Source organism: Macaca fascicularis, chromosome 7 (assembly GCF_037993035.2).
Source record: "Macaca fascicularis isolate 582-1 chromosome 7, T2T-MFA8v1.1".
Lineage (NCBI taxonomy): Eukaryota > Metazoa > Chordata > Mammalia > Primates > Cercopithecidae > Macaca > Macaca fascicularis.
In genome coordinates this window covers 107,139,572-107,163,121 of record NC_088381.1, presented here as the reverse complement: position 1 = coordinate 107,163,121, position 23,550 = coordinate 107,139,572, and the positions used below count along the sequence as shown (strand labels likewise).

The following is a 23,550-nucleotide window of genomic DNA, read 5'->3' as shown; positions in this document are numbered from 1 at the left end:
CCAGCACTTTGGGAGGCTGAGGCGGGTGGATCACCTAAGGTCAGGAGTTCGAGACCAGCCTGGCCAGCCAACATGGCAAAACCCGTTTCTACTAAAAATACAAAAAAAATTAGCCAGGAATGGTGGCATGTGTCTGTAATCCCAGCTACTTGGGAGGCTGAGGCAGAAGAATCATTTGAACCTGGGAGGCGGAGGTTGCAGTGAGCCGAGATCGCGCCACCGCACTCCAGCCTGAGCAACAAGAGCGAAAACTGTCTCCAAAAAAAAAAAAAATTACATATATATACATACACATATATAATTTTATGCTAGGTTATACTGTTATTTTATTTCATGTGGTCTTATAAAATTTTATATTACATCATGTAATATATAGTTTTTAAGAAGTCAAAAATATGGTTTAAAAAGATACATATCAAGTCCTTGATCAAAATGTTATCTAATATAGCACTGTTTCTAAGAGAAAAACACATCAAAATTAGATATCATAGAGATCCTTTTCCAAATAAAAGTTATTTACAATAAGTGCAAGGAATGCCTGTATTTTCCAAATGTGTATTTTACAGATCATTTTTAAGGTAAGTTGAAATGAAAATATAAAGTAAGGAAGAAATCTAGAGTAATAAAGATGTTTAAACAATATACCTCTTCCTCCTCCCCCTGGAAGCAAAGGTGAGAGTCTGAGTGGACCCTCCAACAAAGTTGGAGGAGAGAGAAAAGCTCTCGTTTCAGATGAAGGCCGACCCAATGGTGAGGGACCATATGGGGAATGCTCTGGAATAATTAAAACAGCATATTTAAATTCATAGTTTCACTTAGCTACACTACAGAGTTAGAATCCCATTTCAACAATTACCATCAGGTCATCCTATTGCCAATTTAAGTTTAGTCTATGTCCTGAATGTATCCTTTGATTCTGCTAATATAGCACAGAATTAAATACAGACCCTGGTGTTTTCAATATTTGTCTACCAGACACTTTAACCAATAAAAACATCAACCTATTGGGAATTAATACACTTAAATGATCATTTATATTAAGAAGGGATATTGGAGATATATTTTAGAGTTACAGGAGCATAAAGTTAGATCTTTTGGGGGTTGTTTTTACTGGCAGTATGCATCCGGACATTTCAGCTAGTGAGACTTGCAACACAGAAGCACTCAGTTTAAATCAGGGCCAGGTAGGCTGTATTGGGCCACAAATTGTTTAAATAATGCTCAGATTATGAAGAGGAGAAAAATGCATAAAATACTTTGAAACAAGATTACAATTTACTTTTGATTCATTACCAGTAAGTTTACAAATACTAATTATCAAGTAAATCACTTTATCTATAATCTATACAGCCAAGACACCTACCACTTTACAAACTTCACCACTCTCAAATAATGGTTTTGTTTCCAAAGTCAAAAATCAAAAACAAAATACAAACAAAAACCACCAAAATAACATTTTTAAAACATGTTAAATGTAAAACATGAGTGTAGCTGGTATAATATTCAAACCAGCTACAAGAAAAGATCAAAGCATTATTTACCCTCCTTGAAACTTTTGTGTTGGATTCAGACCAAAAAAAAAATCCTTCTGTGTACTTCACCCCAATCCAAACTTTACTACCTGAAATTCGTAATAATCTATTATTTTTTAAATGTAGAAATAGACTTTTATTTTAATGAAATTTTACTCTCAAAAGTGATTTTTATAACTTTCCAAGGTTATTAAAATGGAATTCTACCTATATATATATTTTTTTATTTTTCACTACCTTAGAAGCTTCATTCCAATTCAACCAAAATTATTATGAAAAAATTTAAACTGTTTGCAATAGTTTGAGATCATTGCAGACCCTAACTCAACAATGGACAGAAATATTAAATATATCTTACAAAAAAAATTGGTCCTCCCTTGAAGGTAATTAAAGCAATCAAAACTCAGATTGAGTTTTTCCCACATTTTAAATTAATACTTTTAAATAATTAAAAACTATTTTTTAATTATCAAACAAGCAAATTCCAAGTATAGTTAATATATAAACAGTCACAATGCTATTCCAACTAAGCACTCCTTATTTATTCAATCTCCTAGAAAATTGTTAATGAGTACCTTACTATGTGCCAAGCACCTGGCTTTTCAAGCTCAAGGCACTAAATATATATCATCTCACAAAATCCCACTGAGAAATAAAAGCAACAATAATTTTCATTATTGCACAGGAAACAAAACCTAGAAACTTGTGAGTCTATGAGAAAGCTCAGACTAGAACCTTGGTTCTAAAATCTAAAATATTTATATAAATAACAGTGTTAACTTACACTAATAGAAACTATATGTGCAATACATATATATATATATATATATATAAAAATATGTATTTTAAATGAGGGGTAAAAAAAAAAGACTACCTCTGCCAAATGCTGTATTTGGAACATCAAGTGCATAAGGATCTTTTTCTAAAAGTTCAAATTTAAACTCTGTTTCAGTTAATCTGCAAATAAAGAACAAACATCTCTAAGTTACTCATCCAAGAGAAGCACCACAAGAACAAAAATGCCTCTACCAAGTACAAACTACTCTTCACTATCTTAATACACAGAACAAACAGATCCTCTAAAATTTATTATTCTGACCAAAACACTTTTATCTCCCACTGCTTATTAACTAGGGTAACCAGTTTCTTGCTGCCCTAGGGATAGTGATGTTTTGTGGAGCCTTACAATTGTTTTATTTCTTCTTCAAAACTAGACTACCATGAGTACTATATCACAGAATCCAAATCTTTGAAATGCAAGAGTCCTCCAAGGTCAACCAGTTCAAGTCTATCACTTTACAACTAAGGAAACTAAGGCTAGGAGTTTAAAAGATTTATTCACAATGAAAGTGCCAGGATTAAGACATAGAGTTCCTGGCTTTGAGTCATGTATGCTTTCCATTGTAATGTGACACTCATGATTCCAGTTATAACACTGGAAATTCCAATAATTTGTCCTACTATCTTACTCATAAATGTTTTATCCTACAAATGTGACATTTTAAAAGAATCTTGTTTCTAGTTCTTAATCATGAGATATAAAACATTTAATAATTTGATTTTAATTTCTGAGACTAGAAAAGACAAGCAAGAGGACTAAAAACTAATATTGGATAATGTTAACAGTACATTGTGACAAGAAATTATAACATCCTAGGAAGACTGTTATAATCTTCATAGAAAAGCACTTACTCTTCCCTGCTATTCTATATTGTAGACTTTTATTCTACGTTTCATTTTATTATTGAAAAACAATGTCAGCCAATACTACAAAACCAGGAAATGAGAGAAATTAGTGAATATTATCCTATCTATTTATCCATTAAAAGAGGCTGAAATTCTCGGCATTACTACGTCAGAGAGATTCATCCTTTCGCTTTCCATCCATTTTTACCTCCATCCACCTACACTGGTTTAAAAAAAAATTTTAGCTATAATAGCAGAAGGATCTGTTAACAGTTTCCTCCAAGTGCCACTTCAGCGACCTGGGACAAGTACTTCAACAAACAAAAAAAAACTAGACATTCCTAGTAAAACTAATAGATATCTCACAAGATATGCTGGATTCACTGTAAGTTTTCTTACTTAATCTTATAAAAGTATTACCTAATTAATGAAATAACAGTAAGAATAATAACTAATTTTAAATGTTCCCACTAACATACTTACTTTTGTCTGTTGTGAGCATTTTCTTTCCTTAAATCATTGAGGTTTCTTTCAGCATTCCGAGCTGCCAACTTCAAGAAAATAACAAATTTTAAAAATACATTTATATAAACTTAAAACATAAGCATAAACATGTCAATATAAACACTCATTAAATTTTTTAAAAAATATATATATATATATCACAAAAATGGTATACAAATCATAATCACTTAAGTAAGAAAAAGTGTAAGACTTGGACTCTGAAAGATCAGAATTTCTGTATCTACTCTTTACCCTCTAGTCATATGATCTTAGGCTGTTTCCTCATCTATAAATCTGGATTATAATACCTACTTTACAGAGTTACTGAGTAGAATGAACAAGTAATGTATGTAAAAGGCCTTTAAGTACAGTGCCTAGAACATAAGAGATTTTAATAAACATCCTATCTTTTTATTATTGTAGTTGAGACTCTATTATCCCCCTACCCTCAAATCTCTAAAGTTGACAGTCTGAGCCATGTCCTTGTCCCCACCCATCCTGAGGTCAAACATTCAGAGCCTCATAGACTCTAAACTCAGCCAGTCTGGGTTCTATCTGATTGGGTGATTAGTTCCTTGAAATGAACACTTTTTCCCTAAAAAACAAGTTAAACTTTGTTACCACATGACTTTTCAGAAACTAATATGAGCCTCTCCTATTAACTGTCTTCTGCCCAGACCCCAGTCTGCTCCTATGGGTAGCTCAGCTCTGGAGCATGTGACAAGCTACTGCTCAGTGTCACTTTCATTCCCTCTACCAATCCCAATTCAGCTAAAAACACACCTTGTCTGTGGAGCTTCTCCCAGGTGACCTTCCTGATACATAATTCTGTAGCCTGTGTGGTTCCTTGGGTTTTCCTGCCTGTCCTGTGCTCTAGAACACGTGAGGACAGATATATCCTAGGTTGTCATCTGGCTGTCCCGGATCTGTATATCCAGCTGCTTAACTGTCTCTTTGTAGCCTCTACCCATGTCGTCTGAGATAACCTTTACCTTAGGAGACTTTACTAAATATGCAGGGGTGAGGAAGGGATGTGGAATTGTTGCCTCTGGGTCTCAGCATATTCCCTTCTTGGCCATTGTTGTTTGTGGTTTTTATTCTAATCTCTACAAGTCAGTGTCCCTCTAAGATCTGTAAGATGTTCCTGCTGCCCTTCCAGAAACAGCCTTCTTACCAACTTACCCTGGGACTGTGTGTGGACCTCTCCATCTTCAAAGAGTAATCTACATCTAAGTATTTTACAAGTGGTGAGGAGTGGTTAACTAAATTCATCTCCAAGCCCAGCTTAATTTAGTAACAAATTTTCATTTGAACCCACAATACCAAAGCATACAGAATCTTGCAACTGAGGAGGACCTAATCTCTCACCCTACCTAATAGGTGAGATACCTCTCAACATACCTAATCTCTCACCCTAGGCAGGAATCTCCACTCCAACATGTCTAAGAAACATCTATCAAGTTTCACTATAACAATAACAACAGTTAACATTCACTGAATGTATACTGTGTGTCAGGCATTTGGCAATAACCTTACATGAATTTAATCATCCCAATAACCCTATGAAATAGGTACTATTGATATCTCTATCTTACAGATAAGAAAACTGATGATAGGTGATGGAGCGAGGACACCAGCCAAGACAGCCTAATTCCAGACTCCATGTATTCACCCACTGTGCAAACTGCCTACTGTTGAAGACTCCTAATGCCAAGTACTCCAAAGGCCAGCTATTACAACAGTACTATATGTTAGAGTGTCTTTCTTATAATTAGTCAAAATCTGCATCCTTATCACTTCCCCACACAGTCAGTTCCTCTGGAGCACAGATACACTATTTCTCATAATTACCCTTTTCTTAATGTGTACCCAGTAATTCAACACTGAGAATCAGGTAACAGAACTTTATGAATTTTAGAACTAGAAGGGGCTTTGAAGATCACTTAATCTAATCCCATTGTTACACAAACGAGGAAATAGGCCCAAAGAATTTTAAGTAGCTGGTCCACAACTAATCAGTGGCAATTTAGTGCCCTGAAACAATCAATCCATGATTATATCACCTTCCCTATGGAGCATAAACTCCTTTCAAAGAAGCAATGTGATAAAAGCAAAGAAGGAAAAATCAAATTTTTTCAATAACTGTGTTGGAACAAACTGTTTAGTTCACAAGGAACATAATTTCGCTACTTGTAAAATTAAAAGAAACTGATTTTTTAGAATACTATATTTTCATCTAATTTAAGTAAGCAACATATCTTCTGAAAAAAAAATACAATTTGACAAAAGAGACTTAAGGAAATTTAAAACTTACCCAATTATCATGTGCTTTTTTCTCATGGGAAATAATCTGAAAAAGAAAGTAATTAAAATGCCACTAACAATTATTTTTCTTAAGTAAAAGACATTCATATCTACCACTATGATGTAGCACACAACTCAAAAATATCCCAAGCATCTCTGAAGAGTAGGCAACATTTTCAAAGCAAATTTTCATGTATAATTATATTTTAAAATAAAAACTGAATGTAAAGACAATTACATTTTTTGTCTAGTAAACTTTTACTTTATGCAATAATCAACAGGAATTGCCAGTTAACATATAACTAGCCTGACTGAGTATGAGACCCCACTGTTGATACACGTTTATGTGATGCACTCCACCTTCTCAAAGCAGCAGGAGATATGGCAATTTTATTTTTTTGAGATGGAGTCTCAGTCTGTCACCCAGGCTGGAATGCAAGTGACGCAATCTCAGCTCACTGCAACCTCTGCCTCCAGGGTTCAAGCGATTCTCCAGCCTCTCCCTCCCAAGTAGCTGAGATTACAAGCATGTGTCAACATACCTGGCTGATTTTTGTTTTTGTTTTGTTTTTTTTAGTAGAGACAGGGTTTTGCCATGTTAGCCAGGCTGGTCTCGAACTCCTGACCTCAAGTGATCCACCCACTTCAGCTTCCCAAAGTGCTGGGATTACAGGCGTGAGCCACTGCACCCAGCCAATATGGCAATTTTAAATAAGATTTCTTATCCCAGAATCTTTGGCTCCTGGGAAGTGTCCCACCGCCACATGCAACACCTCAAAAGAGGTGTGCAACTGGTAATTATATTCCTGCATCAATTCAAACAAATCAGAATTGTTTTCAATTATACATATATATATATACACACACACACATATATATACCTGCCCTTGATAAGAATGAATAGTTCTCTCCAATTCTTCTTCAAGATCTTTGGCTCGCTTTCTAAATGGAATGAATAATTATTCTACTATTAACATATAATATGAAATGACAGAACATACTCTCTACTAAAAAATATTTATTAGAAAACCTGGAATGCTCTATTTCATGTGTAAAAAAAAAAAAAAAAAAAAAAAAACTCCAGAATTCCACATTTAGAAATAATCACCTCTGAGAGGTTCTACAGTAAATTTTTTCCTAAAGTAATTTTAACATTGATTACAACATAATACTAGTACTTGAGTTTACCTAAACCAAAAGTCACGCAAATATTTACGTGGTATATTGTGTTGTTTTTATTTTTAAGAAGAATGATCCTAGAAGATTCATTCAGATGTTGGTAGTCTTTTTTTTTTTTAAACGGAGTGCCGCTCTTGTTGCCCAGGATGGAGTGCAGTGGCGCAATCTCAGCTCACTGCAACCTCCGCCTCCAGGGTTCAAGCGATTCTCCTGCCCCAGTCTCCTGAGTAGCTGGGATTACAGGTGCCTGCCACTACGACGGGCTAATTTTTTTGTATTTTTAGTAGAGATGGGGTTTCATCATGTTGGCCAGGCTGGTCTCAGAACTCCTGACCTCAGGTGATCCACCCACCTCGGCCTCCCAAAGTGCGGGGATTACATGCGTAAGCTACCGTGCCCAGCCAGATGTGGATAGTCTTAATAGAATTCTAGGAAATTAGCAATCGTTGTGAAGTAAAATTTTACTTGTTACTTTTATGAGACTAATAAGATAACTTATTTTGGATAAAACTCAAGCTTACTGAGGCAAAATGAAGTATCACAACTATTCGGGATACTGCTGAATCGTGCCCCTTTTCTTCTCTATATTTTCTATTTCCTGGGATCTCGTAAATCAAACCAAGGTAAAATCTAGATTTATAGTCTTAAATACTTCAGAATGCTCTGTGGCTCACTCTTCTTTTTGTGGCACACCTATTGATTCACTAATATTACATACATTCTTCTCCATTTGAACCAATGAGGAAAGACCTTAAAATTAAAATCTATTCATATTGACACTAACATGAAATAGAATTGTCCATATTCAACTTTGAGAGATTTTAAAAATCGCACAGCCTGAAAGAAAAACATTTTTCCTTTTTATATTTTCTGTATAATTGCTGAGCAAGAAATCTGAATGAAAAGTGATGAGACAAAAATATATTTTTTTTTTGTCTGTACCACCTGTCAGATTTTAAAATGTTTTCTATTTTCATTTATTATTTTTTCTGGCATTAAGTTTTTTAGATACTCTTCCCATCCCAATAAAGAAACCGGGAAAACGTATTTAATACCTATAGGTCTCCAGCTCTTCAGTGGCATGGCTGATCTTTTCGTCTACTTTAGAAAGTTTCTCTTCTTTCTCTAACCGGTAATTTTCCTCTACTGTTAATTTCCTTAAAAACAAAAAATGTTTTAATTCTCTTAATACATGTCATAAGATAATCAATTCTTTTTAATTGTAGCAAAACTGGTGATTCCTATAAAATGATTTCTAAAATACCACTGAAAACATTACCTACAAGGAAAAAAAAAGTACCTGTATAAATATTCCTGGTGTGAAACTTAATATTAAAAACCGAAATTGTAAAGCATTGTGCCTAATACACAACTACTAACAGTTTCAAGAGTTTTCTATATAAATTTATCTTAAAAACAGGATCAAAGATATATTTAATAAAAACTATTATGACTATCACTTATCAAGTCTTTCTGTATAAACAAGCGTGACATTTGCTAGTAAGAAGTCACCAATTAATCAAATGTGTTTCATTAATTTTTATATTGGTTAGTGTTAGGCTTCCAGGTGAGTATACACACACACACACACACACACACACACAAAATTATAATTACAATGAAACCAAAGTAAAGAGTAGTAGTAGCAGTCCTATTTACTACATCTAGTTCTATTAATAATAACTTATTGAGCCATTAGTATGTGCCAAAAACTGTTTTTAGACTTTTGCATGTATTATTTAATTACCACAACAGCTCTACAAGAAGGGTGGTACTGTTATTCCCATCTTACAAAAACGAAAATGAAGCACAGAGAAATCATTAAACCAAGGCCTAGAGCTCATAAGCAGTGACTCTTTTATGCTGTAACACCCATGTTGTTTCATTTCACATACTGTCATTAATAACCTTGGTCACCCAGGAAACATTTATTGAATACCACAGGAAAACACATTGAGTCCTAAATAGGTAACTTCCCTCCATCATGAATTTTGAGAAGGAACAAGACAAACGACTGAAGAAGTCTTGCGGCATAGCAGTAAATGTTTTGTATTCTACACACTACATTACCTATTGCTTAGAAAGCATTCCCTAAAGTCAATCACATTCATGGACGTTGTAAAAAAAAAATAAGTCATCTCCTTAGGAAAAGCACGAAAGTGCGATGGGCATGGATATGGAAGAGAGATGTGCTTTTACAGACCGTGTAGACTGAAGATAGCTAGAAATTCTTTGACACCCCTCCTGATAAAAGGTGAGGTCTATATAACTTCCCATTGAATTTGGGTGGGCCTATTAATAATAGAAATTACACTGTGAAAGGAGACCTGATGATATGACTTAAAAATATCATATCTTGGCCAGGCGCAGTGACTCATGCCTATAGTCCCAGCATTCTCAGAAGTTGAGGCAGACAGATCATGAGGTCAGGAGTTTGAGACCAGCCCGGCTAACATGGTGCAATCCCGTCTCCACTAAAAATACAAAAATTAGCCGGGTGCGGTGGCGGGCGCCTGTAGTCCCAGCTACTCGGGAGGCTGAGGCAGGAGAATGGCGTGAACCCGGGAGGCGGAGGTTGCAGTGAGCCAAGATCACGCCACTGCACTCTAGCCTGGGGGTCAGAGCGAGACTTCATCCCCCCAAAAAAAAAACAAAAGTAACACATCAAGCTTGTAGGTCCTACCATTTCATTTGTTTCCACTATTAAATTTGGGAAAACAGTATATCAGTCATGAAAAACATCAGGCCAACATCTAGACTGAACTTAAATTATACTATATGCAGCAAAAATACAAATTTAACATTTCACTGGTACTATCAACTCAATATTTTACTCTGAAGAAGTACCAATGGCATAATTCATTGAATTTCAGTAGCAAGTAGTTTAACTTAAATATAAGAAGGAAATTTAAAATATTTTAGGAATTTAAAATAATTTCAAACTAATGAATGAAATCATGTGAACAACACACACAACTAGGATACTACTCAGTTTCCTATTCTTTAAAAATCTAAAGAAAATACCTTTTCTTTGAAATGTTAAATATTACTCATCAAAATTCTATAACCAACCATATACTTTTTTTATTCAAAAGATACACTCAAAAATATTTCTTTCACCTCAATCACTTATATCCAAGTTTTACTTTAATGCCTTTCATTCTAACATAAAAAGAAGGGCCCACTCATAGGTATACTGGCTGAAAAACCATGAGATTATACTGTAATTCTTCCATTTTGTCAAGTTTATTCTCTTGCATACCCTGAGCAGTACCAAATGGCCAAAGGTTCATAACAAATAACAACTTTTTAATTGTGAACTGAATCCAAATCATGACTGAAGTACAGAACTTGGCAGTGAATGAGCCAAGCACTACCCAGCATCCTGATCTCAAAGAAGCATTAGTACTCTCTACCAGTTTCCAAATATATAAAGTAGACTGTCATTATTTGTGCTAGTTATGTTCCACAAAGTCACTATAAATCGTAAATTAGCAAATACTAGATCACTGCTCCCAAGGGTAATACAGGGTTAGCTTCCTGCTATAGCCTCTGGTCACAAATATTTTATCAACCAACCAATATATAACCTTGTTTTTTGTGCGCTTCTGTTTAAAGATACCTTATTTAACATATATTGTTAATTTATTGACATTGAACTCACAGCCAAAAGCACTGTACTTCATGCCTAAACAAAGGTTATCTAACACATGTATTTTCTCTGTAACACACATCACAGCCTTCTTGTGCTTCAAAACACCACATAGCAGTTCAGCACTATGCTTAGGGGGCATTTAAAACAGCTTAATCACCAGCAAAAAGCATAAAAATGTAAAAAATGAGGTACTAAATATACTGTAAAAGGACACTTGTTTGCAGAATGAGAGATGAAACAAGAAAGCAGAGCATTGCCTTGTTTGACCTCAGCTGGGAACATGCACATTGGGCAACTCCAATTTTTCATCATTCGGAATGTGTTCATGAATGGCTGCAAAAGCTCTGCATGTATTGATCTGATTTACAAATAAATTTTAGCAAGTAAGTGAATTCACAAATACAGATTCTATAAATAATGAAGAATAACTGTAATAACTTTCATTAAGAGCCTAATGGAACCTGAAAGTCTGTTACATCTTATTACCCTTTACAATGAAAAAAATATGTGCTATTTGAAAATCTAGAGTCTTCAGATATCTCAAGGGTCTTCAGTGTACTTAGGCATTTAGGCAACAGCATGCACACACACACTCTCCTTCACTCCAATATATAAAGGCACTGAACATATGTGTACATATATTCAACAAACATGTACTGAACAGCTATCATGTGTCTCACGTGCTTTAGGCACTGGGAACACAGAAGTGAAGAAAATAATTCTCTCTCAGAGTTCATATTTAATGTAGGGAAGATAAAAGAAAGAAAAGCAATCAATCATCAGAGGACAACAAGAGCTATGAGGCAAAATAAGGGGATGAAGAATAGCAGGTATTATTTTAGATAGAGTAGCCAGGGAAGGATTCTTTGAGGTAACATTTGAACCCAGGCCTAATAAAATGAAGAACTGAGCCATGCAAATATATAGGAAACATCATTCCAAGCAGAAGAAACAAGTGCAAAAGACCCTGAGGTCAATGTGCTAAAGAGCATCAAAAAGGCCAGTGTCGGATGGAGGGTACTGAGAGGAAAATGAACATGAATAAGCTAAAATTGAAGAGGTGGCCAAGGGTCCAATCCTGTACTGTCTTGTAGGCCAAGATATAAAAGCTGCGGGTTGAGTGTGATATAAAGGCACCCGGGGATTTTGAGCACAAGAGTGACCATACTCACAATTCACACTTTAAGGGTCATCCTGCATGCTGCAGAGAAAACAAAGTGCAGGAGAAAGGGTGGAAAGGAGGAGACTACTCATAAGGCTACTGTAATAAGCCAGATGTTAACTACTGATGACTAGACTAATATGGGAGATAGTAAAAAGTGATCAGATTCAGGCTATAAAAAAGCTGACAGGATTTAATGACAGAATAAATAGGAGATATAAAAGCAAGAAAGAAGTCAAAAATGGCTTGAGGAGCCACCCTATATAACTAAGTAAAGGACACTGCCATTTACTAAGACAAGGAACACTTGGGCAGAAGCAACTTGCACAGAACAGAGAAATCCGTTTTACATATATCAGAGATGGAATTAAATGGGCAGTTCGATCAAGAGTGTCCACTCAGAAACCCTGCCAGTATTAGGAAGTTTAAGGTAATAATTTGCTGACTACTTACTAGAAGCTAAAGAGGATTCGTTAACTAGCTTGGAAATTCCAACATCATTTACAATATTTTCTTTGTTGAAAACAAAAGTGTTTCCAGATTTATTGAAAAGTATTCCAGATCAAATACCTTTCTTAAAAATAAGTTGATGACATACAATCTAATCACAAATTGAGAACTTTAAGTAATCGCTACAGGTAACCATGTAACATGTATCCCTAAAGCTATTTTACTTGCTATTCAATGGAGTTAACATAATTTTGATTACCTGTGGAGTTTCATTTCATTTTCTTGATATAATTCAGTCATTACTTTTAGTTTCTGTTGAAGCTTCTGATTCTCATTTTCAAAATGTGTGTTTTCTGACTGCAAAGATGCTTGTTCAGTCTGAAGACTTTTAATATGCTCTATATAAAAAGTTTAAGTCATAATCAAAGGAGTAAACATTTTGAGTTGCATACTAACATTTCAGAAACATAAAAATTACTAAAAATAATAAATTATTAATAAACTGAACTCTATCCAGTAACAGAAAATCTATAAGGTATTTTGATTACCTGAATGCTTTTATTGTTATTAGTTGATTGACACATAAAAACTGTACATATTTATGTGGTACAGTGTGATATTTCAATACAAGTATTCAATGTGTAATAATCCTATCAGGGTAATTAGCATATCCATCACCTCTAACATTTGTCATTTGTTTATGTTATGAACATTCAAAATCCTCTCTTCTAGCTATTTAAAAATAACAATATGACAAAGTAGATCTAAGAAAAAGAAAAATAAATATAAAGTTAACTAGTCACCCTATAGTGCTATAGAACACTAGAAATCGTTCCACCTATCTAGTTATAATTTTGTATCTGCTAACTAACCTCTCCCTAATCCGCTACCCTCTATATTTCCCAACCTCATATTACTATTACTATTCCACTCTCTACTTGTATAAGATCAACATTTTTAGCTCCCATATATGAGTGAGAACATGTGCCATTTCTCTTTCTGGTGTGGCTTATTTCACTTAAAATAGGCTCACTCATGTTGCCACAAAACAGGATCCCATTATTTTTTGATGACTGAATAGTGTTCCACTGAGTGTATTAATATTTTAATTAAGGAGCTATATAAATTGTTTCAATTTTGGCCGGGCACAGTGGCTCATGCCTGTAAATCTCAGCACTTTGGAAGGCCGAAGTGGGTGGATCACTTGAGGCCAGGAGTTCAGTATCAGCCTGGCCAACATGGCAAAACCCTGTCTCTACTTAAAATACAAAAATTAGTCAGGTGTTGTGGGGCACGCCTGTAATTCCAGCTACTTGGGAGGCTGAGGAAGGAGAACTGCTTGAACCTGGGAGGCAGAGCTTACAGTGAGCCAAGATCACACCAATGCACTCCAGCCTGGGTGAAAAAGCGAGACCCTGTCTCCAAAAAAAAAAAAAAAAAACTTCTAATTTTTATTATTATTTAGAGGATTCCCAAAACCTTAAACATTCTAATTCTAGCATCTAATTTTCAATTTTGGAGCTAAATGCCACTAACTTTCTCAGGAAGGTCTTGGAGATAAGAGTTTTAAAGGGAGATATTGTAGTTCAACATTCCCTGTAAAACTATTTCCAGGTGATGAATAATGCCTGTTTTTATCTAGTAAAAACTTTCTCTCTCAATAAATACTTAAATTCTACCTAGCCCTCCCTTTTAAGCTAAAATTTTGACATATAAGTCAAGCCAGAATTCTGGATCTTCTCATAACAAACGCTCAAACATACTCCTAGTTTAAAGCAGATCAAGACCAGAGAGAAAAATACCAACTTTAAGCTTTGTTTCAACTGCTAAACCATCTTTAAAAAAATCTATAAAATAAAAATGAATAATTCTAAATAATTATGAATGCTTTATAATTTATGCACCAATTTTTTTTAAAAACCTCCTTTCTCTTCTAAAATAACTACCTCAACTCTGAGCTCCTCCAAAATTGAAGTACCAACTCTGAACATCTCTAATATTAAGGTACCAAGATAATAACCTCAACTCCTCTAAGATGAAGGAAGGTATCATCTCCCATAACATGTATATGAATCACCACCACAAATCTTAACAGACAAAACTCAATCTGCCTAAAGAGGAAAGTTTTGGAAATCGTATTAACAAGCATGAAAATTTTAGTAATTACATGTAATGGTATTTAATTATTCTAAAACCCTCATGACATGGTTTGGCTTTGTGTCCCCATCCAAATTTCATGCTGAATTGTAATTCCCAATGTTAGAGGTGGGGCCTGACAGGAGGTGATTGGACCAAGGGGGTGGTTTCTAATGGTTTATCACCATCCTCCTAGTGCTGTCTCCCGCTAGGTGATAGAGTTCTCAAGAGATCTGGTTATTTTAAAGTGTGTAACACCTCCCCTTTCACTCTCTTCCTCCTGCTCCCACCATGTAAGACGTGCTAGCTTCCCCTTCACCTTCCACCATGACTGTAAATTTCCTGACGCCTCCCCAGAAGCAGAAGCCTGTCAGCCTGCAAAACCATGAGCCAATTAAACCTCTTTTCCTTACAAATTACTCAGTTTCAGGTAGTTCTTTACAGCAATGTGAGAATGGACTAATATAACCCATTAAACATACAAACCAAAATAACAGTTTACATAAATCTTTAAATATTAAATGATTAAATGTATAGGAAATTGTATGTAACTATCTTTCCACAGAAATTTTTTAATCTACATCAGAAAAAAAAATTCATTGACCTAGGCTTTAAGCCATTGCCAAGAACAATCACATAAAGAAATTAACGTTGGGTATTATCTCTATTAAAATTCAATCATCCCTACTGTAAAACAAATAAGCAAACTACAACCCAATACTTAATTAATGTATTTATGTACTCCTTTTTTTTTTTTGAGACAGAGTCTCGCTCAGTCACCTAAGCTGGAGTGCAGCGGTGCGATCTTGGCTCACCCCAGGTTCAAGAGATTCTCATGCTTCAGCCTCCCAAGCAGCTGGGACTACAGGCATGTGCCACCACGCCCGACTAATTTTTGTATTTTAAGTAGAGACAGCGTTTCACCATGTTGGCCAAGCTGGTCTTGAACTCCCCAGCTCAAGTTATCTGCCCACGTTGGCCTCCCAAAGTGCTGGGATTACAGGCGTGAGCCACTATGCCTGGCCATATTTTTGTACTTCTACTCTAGCTATTTTGTTTTGAATTGTGACTTAAAGACCACTGTAAATGATTACGAGAAAAGGCAGAAACAGTTTAGAGGAAATCTTCATGCTATGAATAAAAGATCAATTACAGAAATTTATCTTTCATGATCCATTAAAAAAAGTTAGATTTGGAAGAAGAGTACAGGCAGACATAGAGTCTCCAAATATTAATCTAAGAAAAAAAACAAAGATTTGCCAGGAAACTGTATTAAGGAGTGGGACAGCTGGTGAGCAAATTTCCTTGCTACTCTGGCACTTTGTACACACGTTTTTTCAAATACCACTTCCTTGAAAGTAAGCTATCTTTTCCTTCTGTGAATCTCCCATGGCTTTTAGTACAATGCTTTACATATAGCAACATTCTCTTAAACTAATACTAATGTTTCTCTAAATCCAAAAATAATCCAATTACTAAAATCATGTGAGTAGGGATATAATTGTTTAATAACCTCTATCTTTGGTGGTTCAATCTTTTAAAATAGTATTATAAATGTAGTTCACATACTGTAGAAGTTTTTGAAAATACAGACAAGTAAAAAGAATATAAAAATCTGTCCATAATCCCATATTCAGAGATAATCATTGTTGACATTTGAGTATGTCCTTCCAAATGTATATAGTAAATCTTTTTACTTATTCTTTTTTATTTTTATAAAATGAGATGCTATTTATGCCAACTTTAAAATTTTTCAAACATATTGACAGAACTTGTTTACTTTTTGAAAATACAAACACTATCAGCAAAATAAACATAAATGTTTTCAATTAAAACAAAACCTTTGTTTCTACAGGTCTAACATCACTCTTGTATGTGCTAATATACTATGTATGTACATTAAAGGAACAAATCATACTGCAAGTAGTACCACTACTGAAGATCAATTTTTCAATTAACAGAGATTTTAAACATTAAGTTTCAATTTGCTACTTTTTAACATCTAAAACACAACAAACACATAGCACTGTAATTCAAAGATAAATATAGTTTAACATGTGTTTTTAAAAATTTCATTATTTTAACTTCACATAAATACAGAGGAAATCAATATACCTTTAGCAACAATGACAACAAAAACCAGGACTGTTTCACAAATACCTAACAAGAACAAAAGTTAAAATATATATATAATTGGATCTTCCCAAAATTAATTCAATTAATTTTTACCATTCTCTGAAAGGAGGTGTACTTACTTAGAAAAACATCAAAAGTGTGTATATAGATGACCTACCTGTAAGCTCTTCCTTTGTTTTATCAACTTCAGATAACTGAATATAAATTTGGTTTCTTTCTCCTTCTAAGGTTTTTAAAGAAGCATTTAACTTTAAAGAAGGGAAGAAGGAGAAAAGTAACATTAATTAGTTATACAACAACAACAAAAATAACACAAAACCTCACTATAACAACCCCAACACTTTTTAAGCTCTTTTATCATTTTGATGAAATTATCACCTGGAATACAGAAACCAATAATGCAACTTCCATCTTAAAAAAACCAGCAAAGTCATCAATACTTGTAAATCTCAGAACAAGGGATAGAGAAAAGTAGTGAATGCTTTTCACTGGATGCTTAAGAAAGTGACTATTTTCATTCTATTTACTTTCAACAAAAGTTTTTATTAAAGCAGCCTTCAAACTACATTACCAAGACTTCACATAGATCAGCAAAAATGAGAATACCACTACTAGGGTGGAAAAGAGAAGGAATAAACCAGAAAAAAAGGAATCTAGTATTTACTTAAAATAGGATATAGGGCAGAAGGGGTAAGAAAATACTGAGACTAGAAGAAAAAGAATGCACTGAAGGAAGTATGAGATAAAATACAAGAAACATTTTAATTATATTCTTATCTGAAAAAATGAGTACAGAACTTGGAATTTTTTGATAAATTCCAAAAATTATATGAACTTCTAAAGTTAATAACTGAAAGTAAAAAGTAATTGACGATGAAAATTCTGGTAATTTCTTAAATATTTGTATATGGGAACAATAAAATGGATTTTTTAAACAGTTACTATAAAGGAGATATAAGTAATCCATGCTCTCTTTCTTCCTCCTTATTCTTTATATGTATCTAATAGCACAAACCTTAGCAGCATGAATCAGTTTCTTCAAAGCTCCTTTTGGAGGATTATCTACAGTGAAAATCAAAAGCACAACAATGATTTGGGAAAATAGTACAATATGACAATAGACATCAAAATGAGTTTATCAGTTCACTCAAACAGAAACTTATAATCCCTCTTCTTGCTACAATAAAGCATTTGGTATAAAGCAGAATGGCCTTGGACCTGCTTCCAGGAAGCTAAACAATAAAAGCACTGAAGTGCCGTATCATTTAACAATGTTCTTCAGCTCTAACTCGAAGAATAGACTTATAACAAGGATTCGATATTCATCTAAATATAGACCACAATCGTTAACTATTCTTGGATTCTTACAGCATCCAAAATATGAGTAAAATTATAACCCAAGTTAAAACAACATTAAACAAGCATGAGTTTTCTCAAATAGAGAAAGAATTATTTCATATATGATCAAGTAGAAATGAAAAAGTATAAACAGAACTTTATATACTTATTTTAGGGATGTAATTTTTTCCAACATATTAACGTTATCATGAAAAACCTTTTAATCGCACTTTTTTCTCCTTAATAAATTTGTTAATTATGCAGGGGGTTGAGGAAGAGAACAGAAAAATAACATAAAAGTCTGAAGAACTACTACTGGGGTAAAATGAGAGAGGGGTACATGGGGCCTCTGTACTAGTTTTAGAACTCCCTATGATGCCATATTTCAAAATAAAAAGGTTTTTTTCAGGTCAAAGGAATTGGTGTGAGAATACAGTAAGTGGCTATAGTGAAACTAACTTTTGCTACTTTCACCAACTTCAGAGCACAACCAGCAGTGGCAATAACAATTTGAATGGCTAAGATTAAAAGTACTGTACCCATCTGAACCTCTGACGAAAGCAAAAGAAGTATCCTGAAGTATTCATTTATAGAACACTCATTTCTCAAACCAGTCATTCATCCATTTGATTAGCTTACAGTACAGGGAAAAACAGGTATTGAAATGATTATGATGTAATTTTGAAAGTGGCTATAATAAAGATATGTATAATACACAAAGAAAACAAAGCGGGGAGGCTGTAAGTGTGTCTGAGCAGCTGGAGAAAGACTTACTGAAAAGGCAATGCTCCAGCTGAAGCTAAACTACGAGGGATGGTGAGAAAGGACAGTATGTTGCAGACAGACAGAATGTGCCAAAGTAAAAGCATATAAAGAACATGGTGCACATAGGGGAAAAAAAGGAAATAGAAGAGCTAGTCACCATTTTAGCAAAAGGAGATGAGTCATGACTTAATACCTAAGTAAGCACCATTTTCTGATTCACTGTTCATTTCTAATTCCAAGTTATCATCATCCATTATGTCTTCTCCAAGCACAGCAGCCCAATCTTTCATCTTTAGCAAGCGTTCAGTCAGAGTCTTGACATTTAACAAAGGGGAAAAACAGAGAGAGTAATGCCTTATGCTAAGAGCTTTACAACTTCTGAATGTCCAGTTATAGTTTAAAAATCAATCCACATAAATAACAACACAAGAGCTCTGATTTTCCACCTCTTAAGATATTGTAAAGTCTTGAGAAATGATAACATTTATTGACTATTAAACTCTGCAAGATAAAAACCAAAACTAGTTATTCCCAAATCAAGTATAGTACATATTAATATCATGCAACTAAAAAGTAGTAAAATATTTTTGTATATGACATTTCTCACATGCCACAAATAACAGTGGCCTAATTAACATAAGAGTAAATTCTGTGTGACACCAAACACATCTACAGTGAGATACATAATGTATAAAAAGATCGTAGATTTTTACTTGATTTATTCAAGGAAACAATTAGCTGAGGAGTTCAACTGAGATAAAGACATTTATAAAATAGAATTTGAATGGAACATTAGAGGTTTTCCAAAAGTACTTTTTGAATTTTGTTGAATAAAGAATATTTTCCAACACTACAGATAATCAAATGACGTGTCACGTATTCCTCTGGAGGAACCCACCTAAAAATAATGCACTGCTCTACAATTTTCACCCTTCGATCTCCTCCCTCTCTTCAGAGTTCCAAGCACAAATAACATGGCCTATACCTTTCAGCAGAGCTTGAGGTTAGCATTTCATTCTTGTTATCTTTAAAAGAATCCCAAACCCTTTAGTAGAGGAAGTTTAGAAAAAATAAAACAATATGTCACAGCCGGGTGCGGTGGCTCACGCCTGTAATCCCCACACTTTGGGAGGCTGAGATAGGTGGATCATCTGAGGTCAGGAGTTCAAGACTAGCCTGGCCAAAATGGTGAAACCCCGTCTTTACCAAAAATACAAAAAAATTAGCCAGGCATATTGGCACATGCCTGTAGTCCCAGCTACTCAGGAGGCTGAGGCAGGAGAATCACTTTAACACAGGAGGCAGAGGTTGCAGTGAGCTGAGATGGTGCCATTGCACTCCAGCCTGGGCAACAAGATTGAAACTCTGTCTCCAAAAAATATATATATACACACACACACATATTTACTTTATATATATATAATTTATATATATATAGGACTTTATATACATATAAGTATACATATTATATATATTATATATTTAATATATATTTTTATATATAATATATATTATGTACTAAATATATGTGTGTGTGTGTGCCAAATTCTGAATAAAAGAAAGCTGGAATTTTGAAAATATTCTTAGCAGCAATATAACTAGCATAAATCCATCACTTTCAATATGACAACATCACTGTGTAAATTATAGAACATTAGCTTTACATAGTATTTGATACACGTGAGTATCTGTATTTACCAGCATTAAGACTTTTTAAATGAGTAGGAAATGAAAAAAGTCAAAAAATCCAAAGCGTAATATCGATTATTTTATTCCTACAATTACAGTCAAGTTTCAATTAAATTTATTTTTTAAAAGTATTCCTCTCCATGAAAGTACATACACCAGTTAAAGATATTCAATTAATATATATAAATATGTGTCCAATTTCTCAAACTCTTCCAACCTCCTAACAGGAGCAGATAGCATCCTGAAGAGAAACAGTAAAAACCATTATTTTTATTTCTTTATTAAATACCTAGGCTAAAATACAGAGAAGAAAACAGGACACACAGAATATTCATATAAGTATGTATGTGTGTATGTGCATGTACATACTGCAAATATGTAAGTATTCAAGAAACATTTGAAAATCTGGCCAAATACGTTATAAAAATATGTTGTGAAAATAAAAGCTGCTAAAAACTAGTTTTCAAACTTCAGAGTTAGTGTAAAATTCTAGCCAACTTGGTCACTAAAACCAGTAGAGCCATTTACCTTGATGTGATTTTCTTTATCATTTAGAACCTGTTCTGCGTGTACTTTGGAGTCTTCAAATGTTATTTTCTGTTTATTAAGTTCACTCACTTGTTCTTTCCATACTTCAGCTTCTTGCAAAAGCTGAAAATGAAAATTTTAAAAATGCAACTCATTACATAAGTGAATCATTAAAAGATACTAAGAAGGCACTGTGTAGCCACTTAAAAAAGAAAGACATGGCTCCTGTTTTCAAAGAACTTTCAAAATGGGGTAGTGTAAAATAACACACACATTCTTCAACTAGTTTATATCATATATTTATATCAAATAAAGGTTTTCTGAGTTATACATATCTTAGATTTGATCATTTCTTACCGTTCCTCATATCCCATATAAAATGTCATGCCTTACTTGCATTAAAATTTATTTTTTAAATCATTGTGCAATTTTGTACTTAAAATAACTAATCTTTAGAAATACCACCAGCCTGGCCAACATGGTGAAACCCCGTCTCTACTAAAATACAAAAATTAGCTGGGCGTGGTGACACATGCCTGTAGTCCCAGCTACTCGGGAAGCTGAGGCAGTGGAATCACTTGAACCCAGGAGGCAGAGGTTGCAGTGAGCTGAGATTGTGCCACCGCACTCCAGCCTGGCAACAGAAAGAGACTCCATCTCAAAGAAAAAATAATAATAATAACATTAATCTAGAACAGACCAGATTCTGCACAAACAGTATTCTACTACATATACGACGTATACAGGAAAGTATATTCTACTACATACACTACATATATTCTACTACGTATACTACATATACAGGAAAGGAAAGCCTTTCTGAACATGACAAAAAGTAAAGATCATCATAAAAGGCAGACTTGACTATATAAAGCTTAAAAGCTTCACAAATCAAATATAACACAAATGAAATTTAAAGACAAATAACTAGAAAGGAATTCTTTTTTTTTTTTTTTTTTTTTTTTTTTTTTTAGAGGCAGGGTCTCATTCTCTCATTCAAACTGGACCACAATCTTAACTACTGGGCTCAAGATATTCTCTCACCTCAGCTTCCCAAGCAACTAGACTACAAACACATGTCACCATACCCTGCTAATTTTTTTATTTTTATTTTTTGTAGAATCAGGGTCTTGCTCTGTTGCTCAGACTGATCTTGAACTCCTGGCCTCAAGTGATCCTCCCACCTGGACCTTCCAAATCACTGGGATTACAGGTGTGACCCACTGCACCCCACCAAGAAAGTATTCTCGTAACATTTGTAGCAGAAGGTTAATAACCTTAGCATGCAAGGAGCTCTTAGACCTCAATAAGAAAAATAGGCAAAGAAAAAAAAAGACTGAGCGGGCAATTCACAAAAGAAATGGCTCATATATATGAAAAAGTCTAAATTTATTCAGTCTTTGAAACTATGTTCTACCAAACAGTAATTATTGGATTTCTCTGCAAAACTAAGGCTTCATTAGCATATTTCCTAACACATGAAAAGTAACCCTTTTCTATGTATATATAACAGAATCAGATGATACAGGTAAAAACAAATGAGAATTCAGGAAACAATTCACATTTGGTGATTAGGTCATCTCTCATGAGGCAATAAAGAGACTTGAGTACACAGTATGCAGTATTAAAACATGAGAGAAGGAGTGTATTAGAACATGGCATCAGTGAATACAGTTTGTTTCAAGAACTTTGATTATTACAAGGGAGTTAGATGAAAGCAGTTGTAAAGAGTAAGACTAATCTAGGTGAAATATTTTCCAAGGTGGAAAAGGTAACTATTGATCATAACATGGCAAATTTAACACGGGGTTTACCACCACTTTCTACTCAAATCTATTAAAATGGCAGAAAACAGATTATTTTTTTCAAACGCATAAACCCACGAGGAAAAAAGAATAGGAGATGAGACAAAAGATAATTGTAGAAGTAGAAAATGGAAAGAGATGGAAGTGTGATAAAAAGACTCAACCTACTAGAAAGAACTAAAATCTAAGCCAGAACGTAGGAACACCCAAAAGTAGGCTGATTTGATATACCCCAGAAAGACTCATGATTTGAAGGCACAAATAGTAGGGAAAATAAGCAGGATTGGAAAAAAGGAGGACTGGCCAAAAGTCTGTATAAAAAGCAGTTGGAAAGCCTCCCATGACATAAATATATACACATTCTTATTCTCTCATTCATTCTCTATCTCTGTCTCTTACACACACACACACACACACACACACACAAACACACACACACACACACAAAACCCTACTGGGTTATTCTTTGGAGAGGTAGAACCTGAGACTCTGGGACATCTATCCAGGTGAAGGTGGAAATAACATACTGAAAACATAAAAGTACTGAGAGGAAACTGACTTACTGAACAGTCAGACACCAGCACTCTTTACCTGACTGAGTTGCAAGACTGTTGGCAAATAGGCTTACATCTCCCAAATGGGAAATGTGGAGGACTCATCCCCGTGCAAACGGTCGTCAGA

At 34.4% G+C, this 23,550-nt stretch overlaps 1 protein-coding gene across 24 annotated transcripts in view; it reads right to left on the bottom strand.

Moving 5' to 3' along the window:
• MIA2 (MIA SH3 domain ER export factor 2) overlaps positions 1–23,550 on the bottom strand; it is a 117,753-nt gene that overhangs the window by 31,318 nt on the left and 62,885 nt on the right. For 15 of the 24 annotated variants that reach the window (XM_005561141.5, XM_005561142.5, XM_015453731.3 and 12 more), the window contains 11 exons: positions 21,065–21,187; positions 19,041–19,161; positions 17,760–17,806; positions 16,902–16,992; positions 12,732–12,870; positions 8,261–8,362; positions 6,908–6,968; positions 6,037–6,072; positions 3,702–3,769; positions 2,407–2,489; positions 646–774 (listed from right to left, as the gene is read on the bottom strand). In XM_005561141.5, coding sequence (XP_005561198.3) covers positions 646–774; positions 2,407–2,489; positions 3,702–3,769; positions 6,037–6,072; positions 6,908–6,968; positions 8,261–8,362; positions 12,732–12,870; positions 16,902–16,992; positions 17,760–17,806; positions 19,041–19,161; positions 21,065–21,187 — 1,000 coding nt within the window. Of the gene's footprint in view, positions 1–645; positions 775–2,406; positions 2,490–3,701; positions 3,770–6,036; positions 6,073–6,907; positions 6,969–8,260; positions 8,363–12,731; positions 12,871–16,901; positions 16,993–17,759; positions 17,807–19,004; positions 19,162–21,064; positions 21,188–23,550 lie in introns of all 24 variants that reach the window. The other 9 variants (XM_005561143.5, XM_005561144.5, XM_045396319.2 and 6 more) reach the window with 3 other exon arrangements.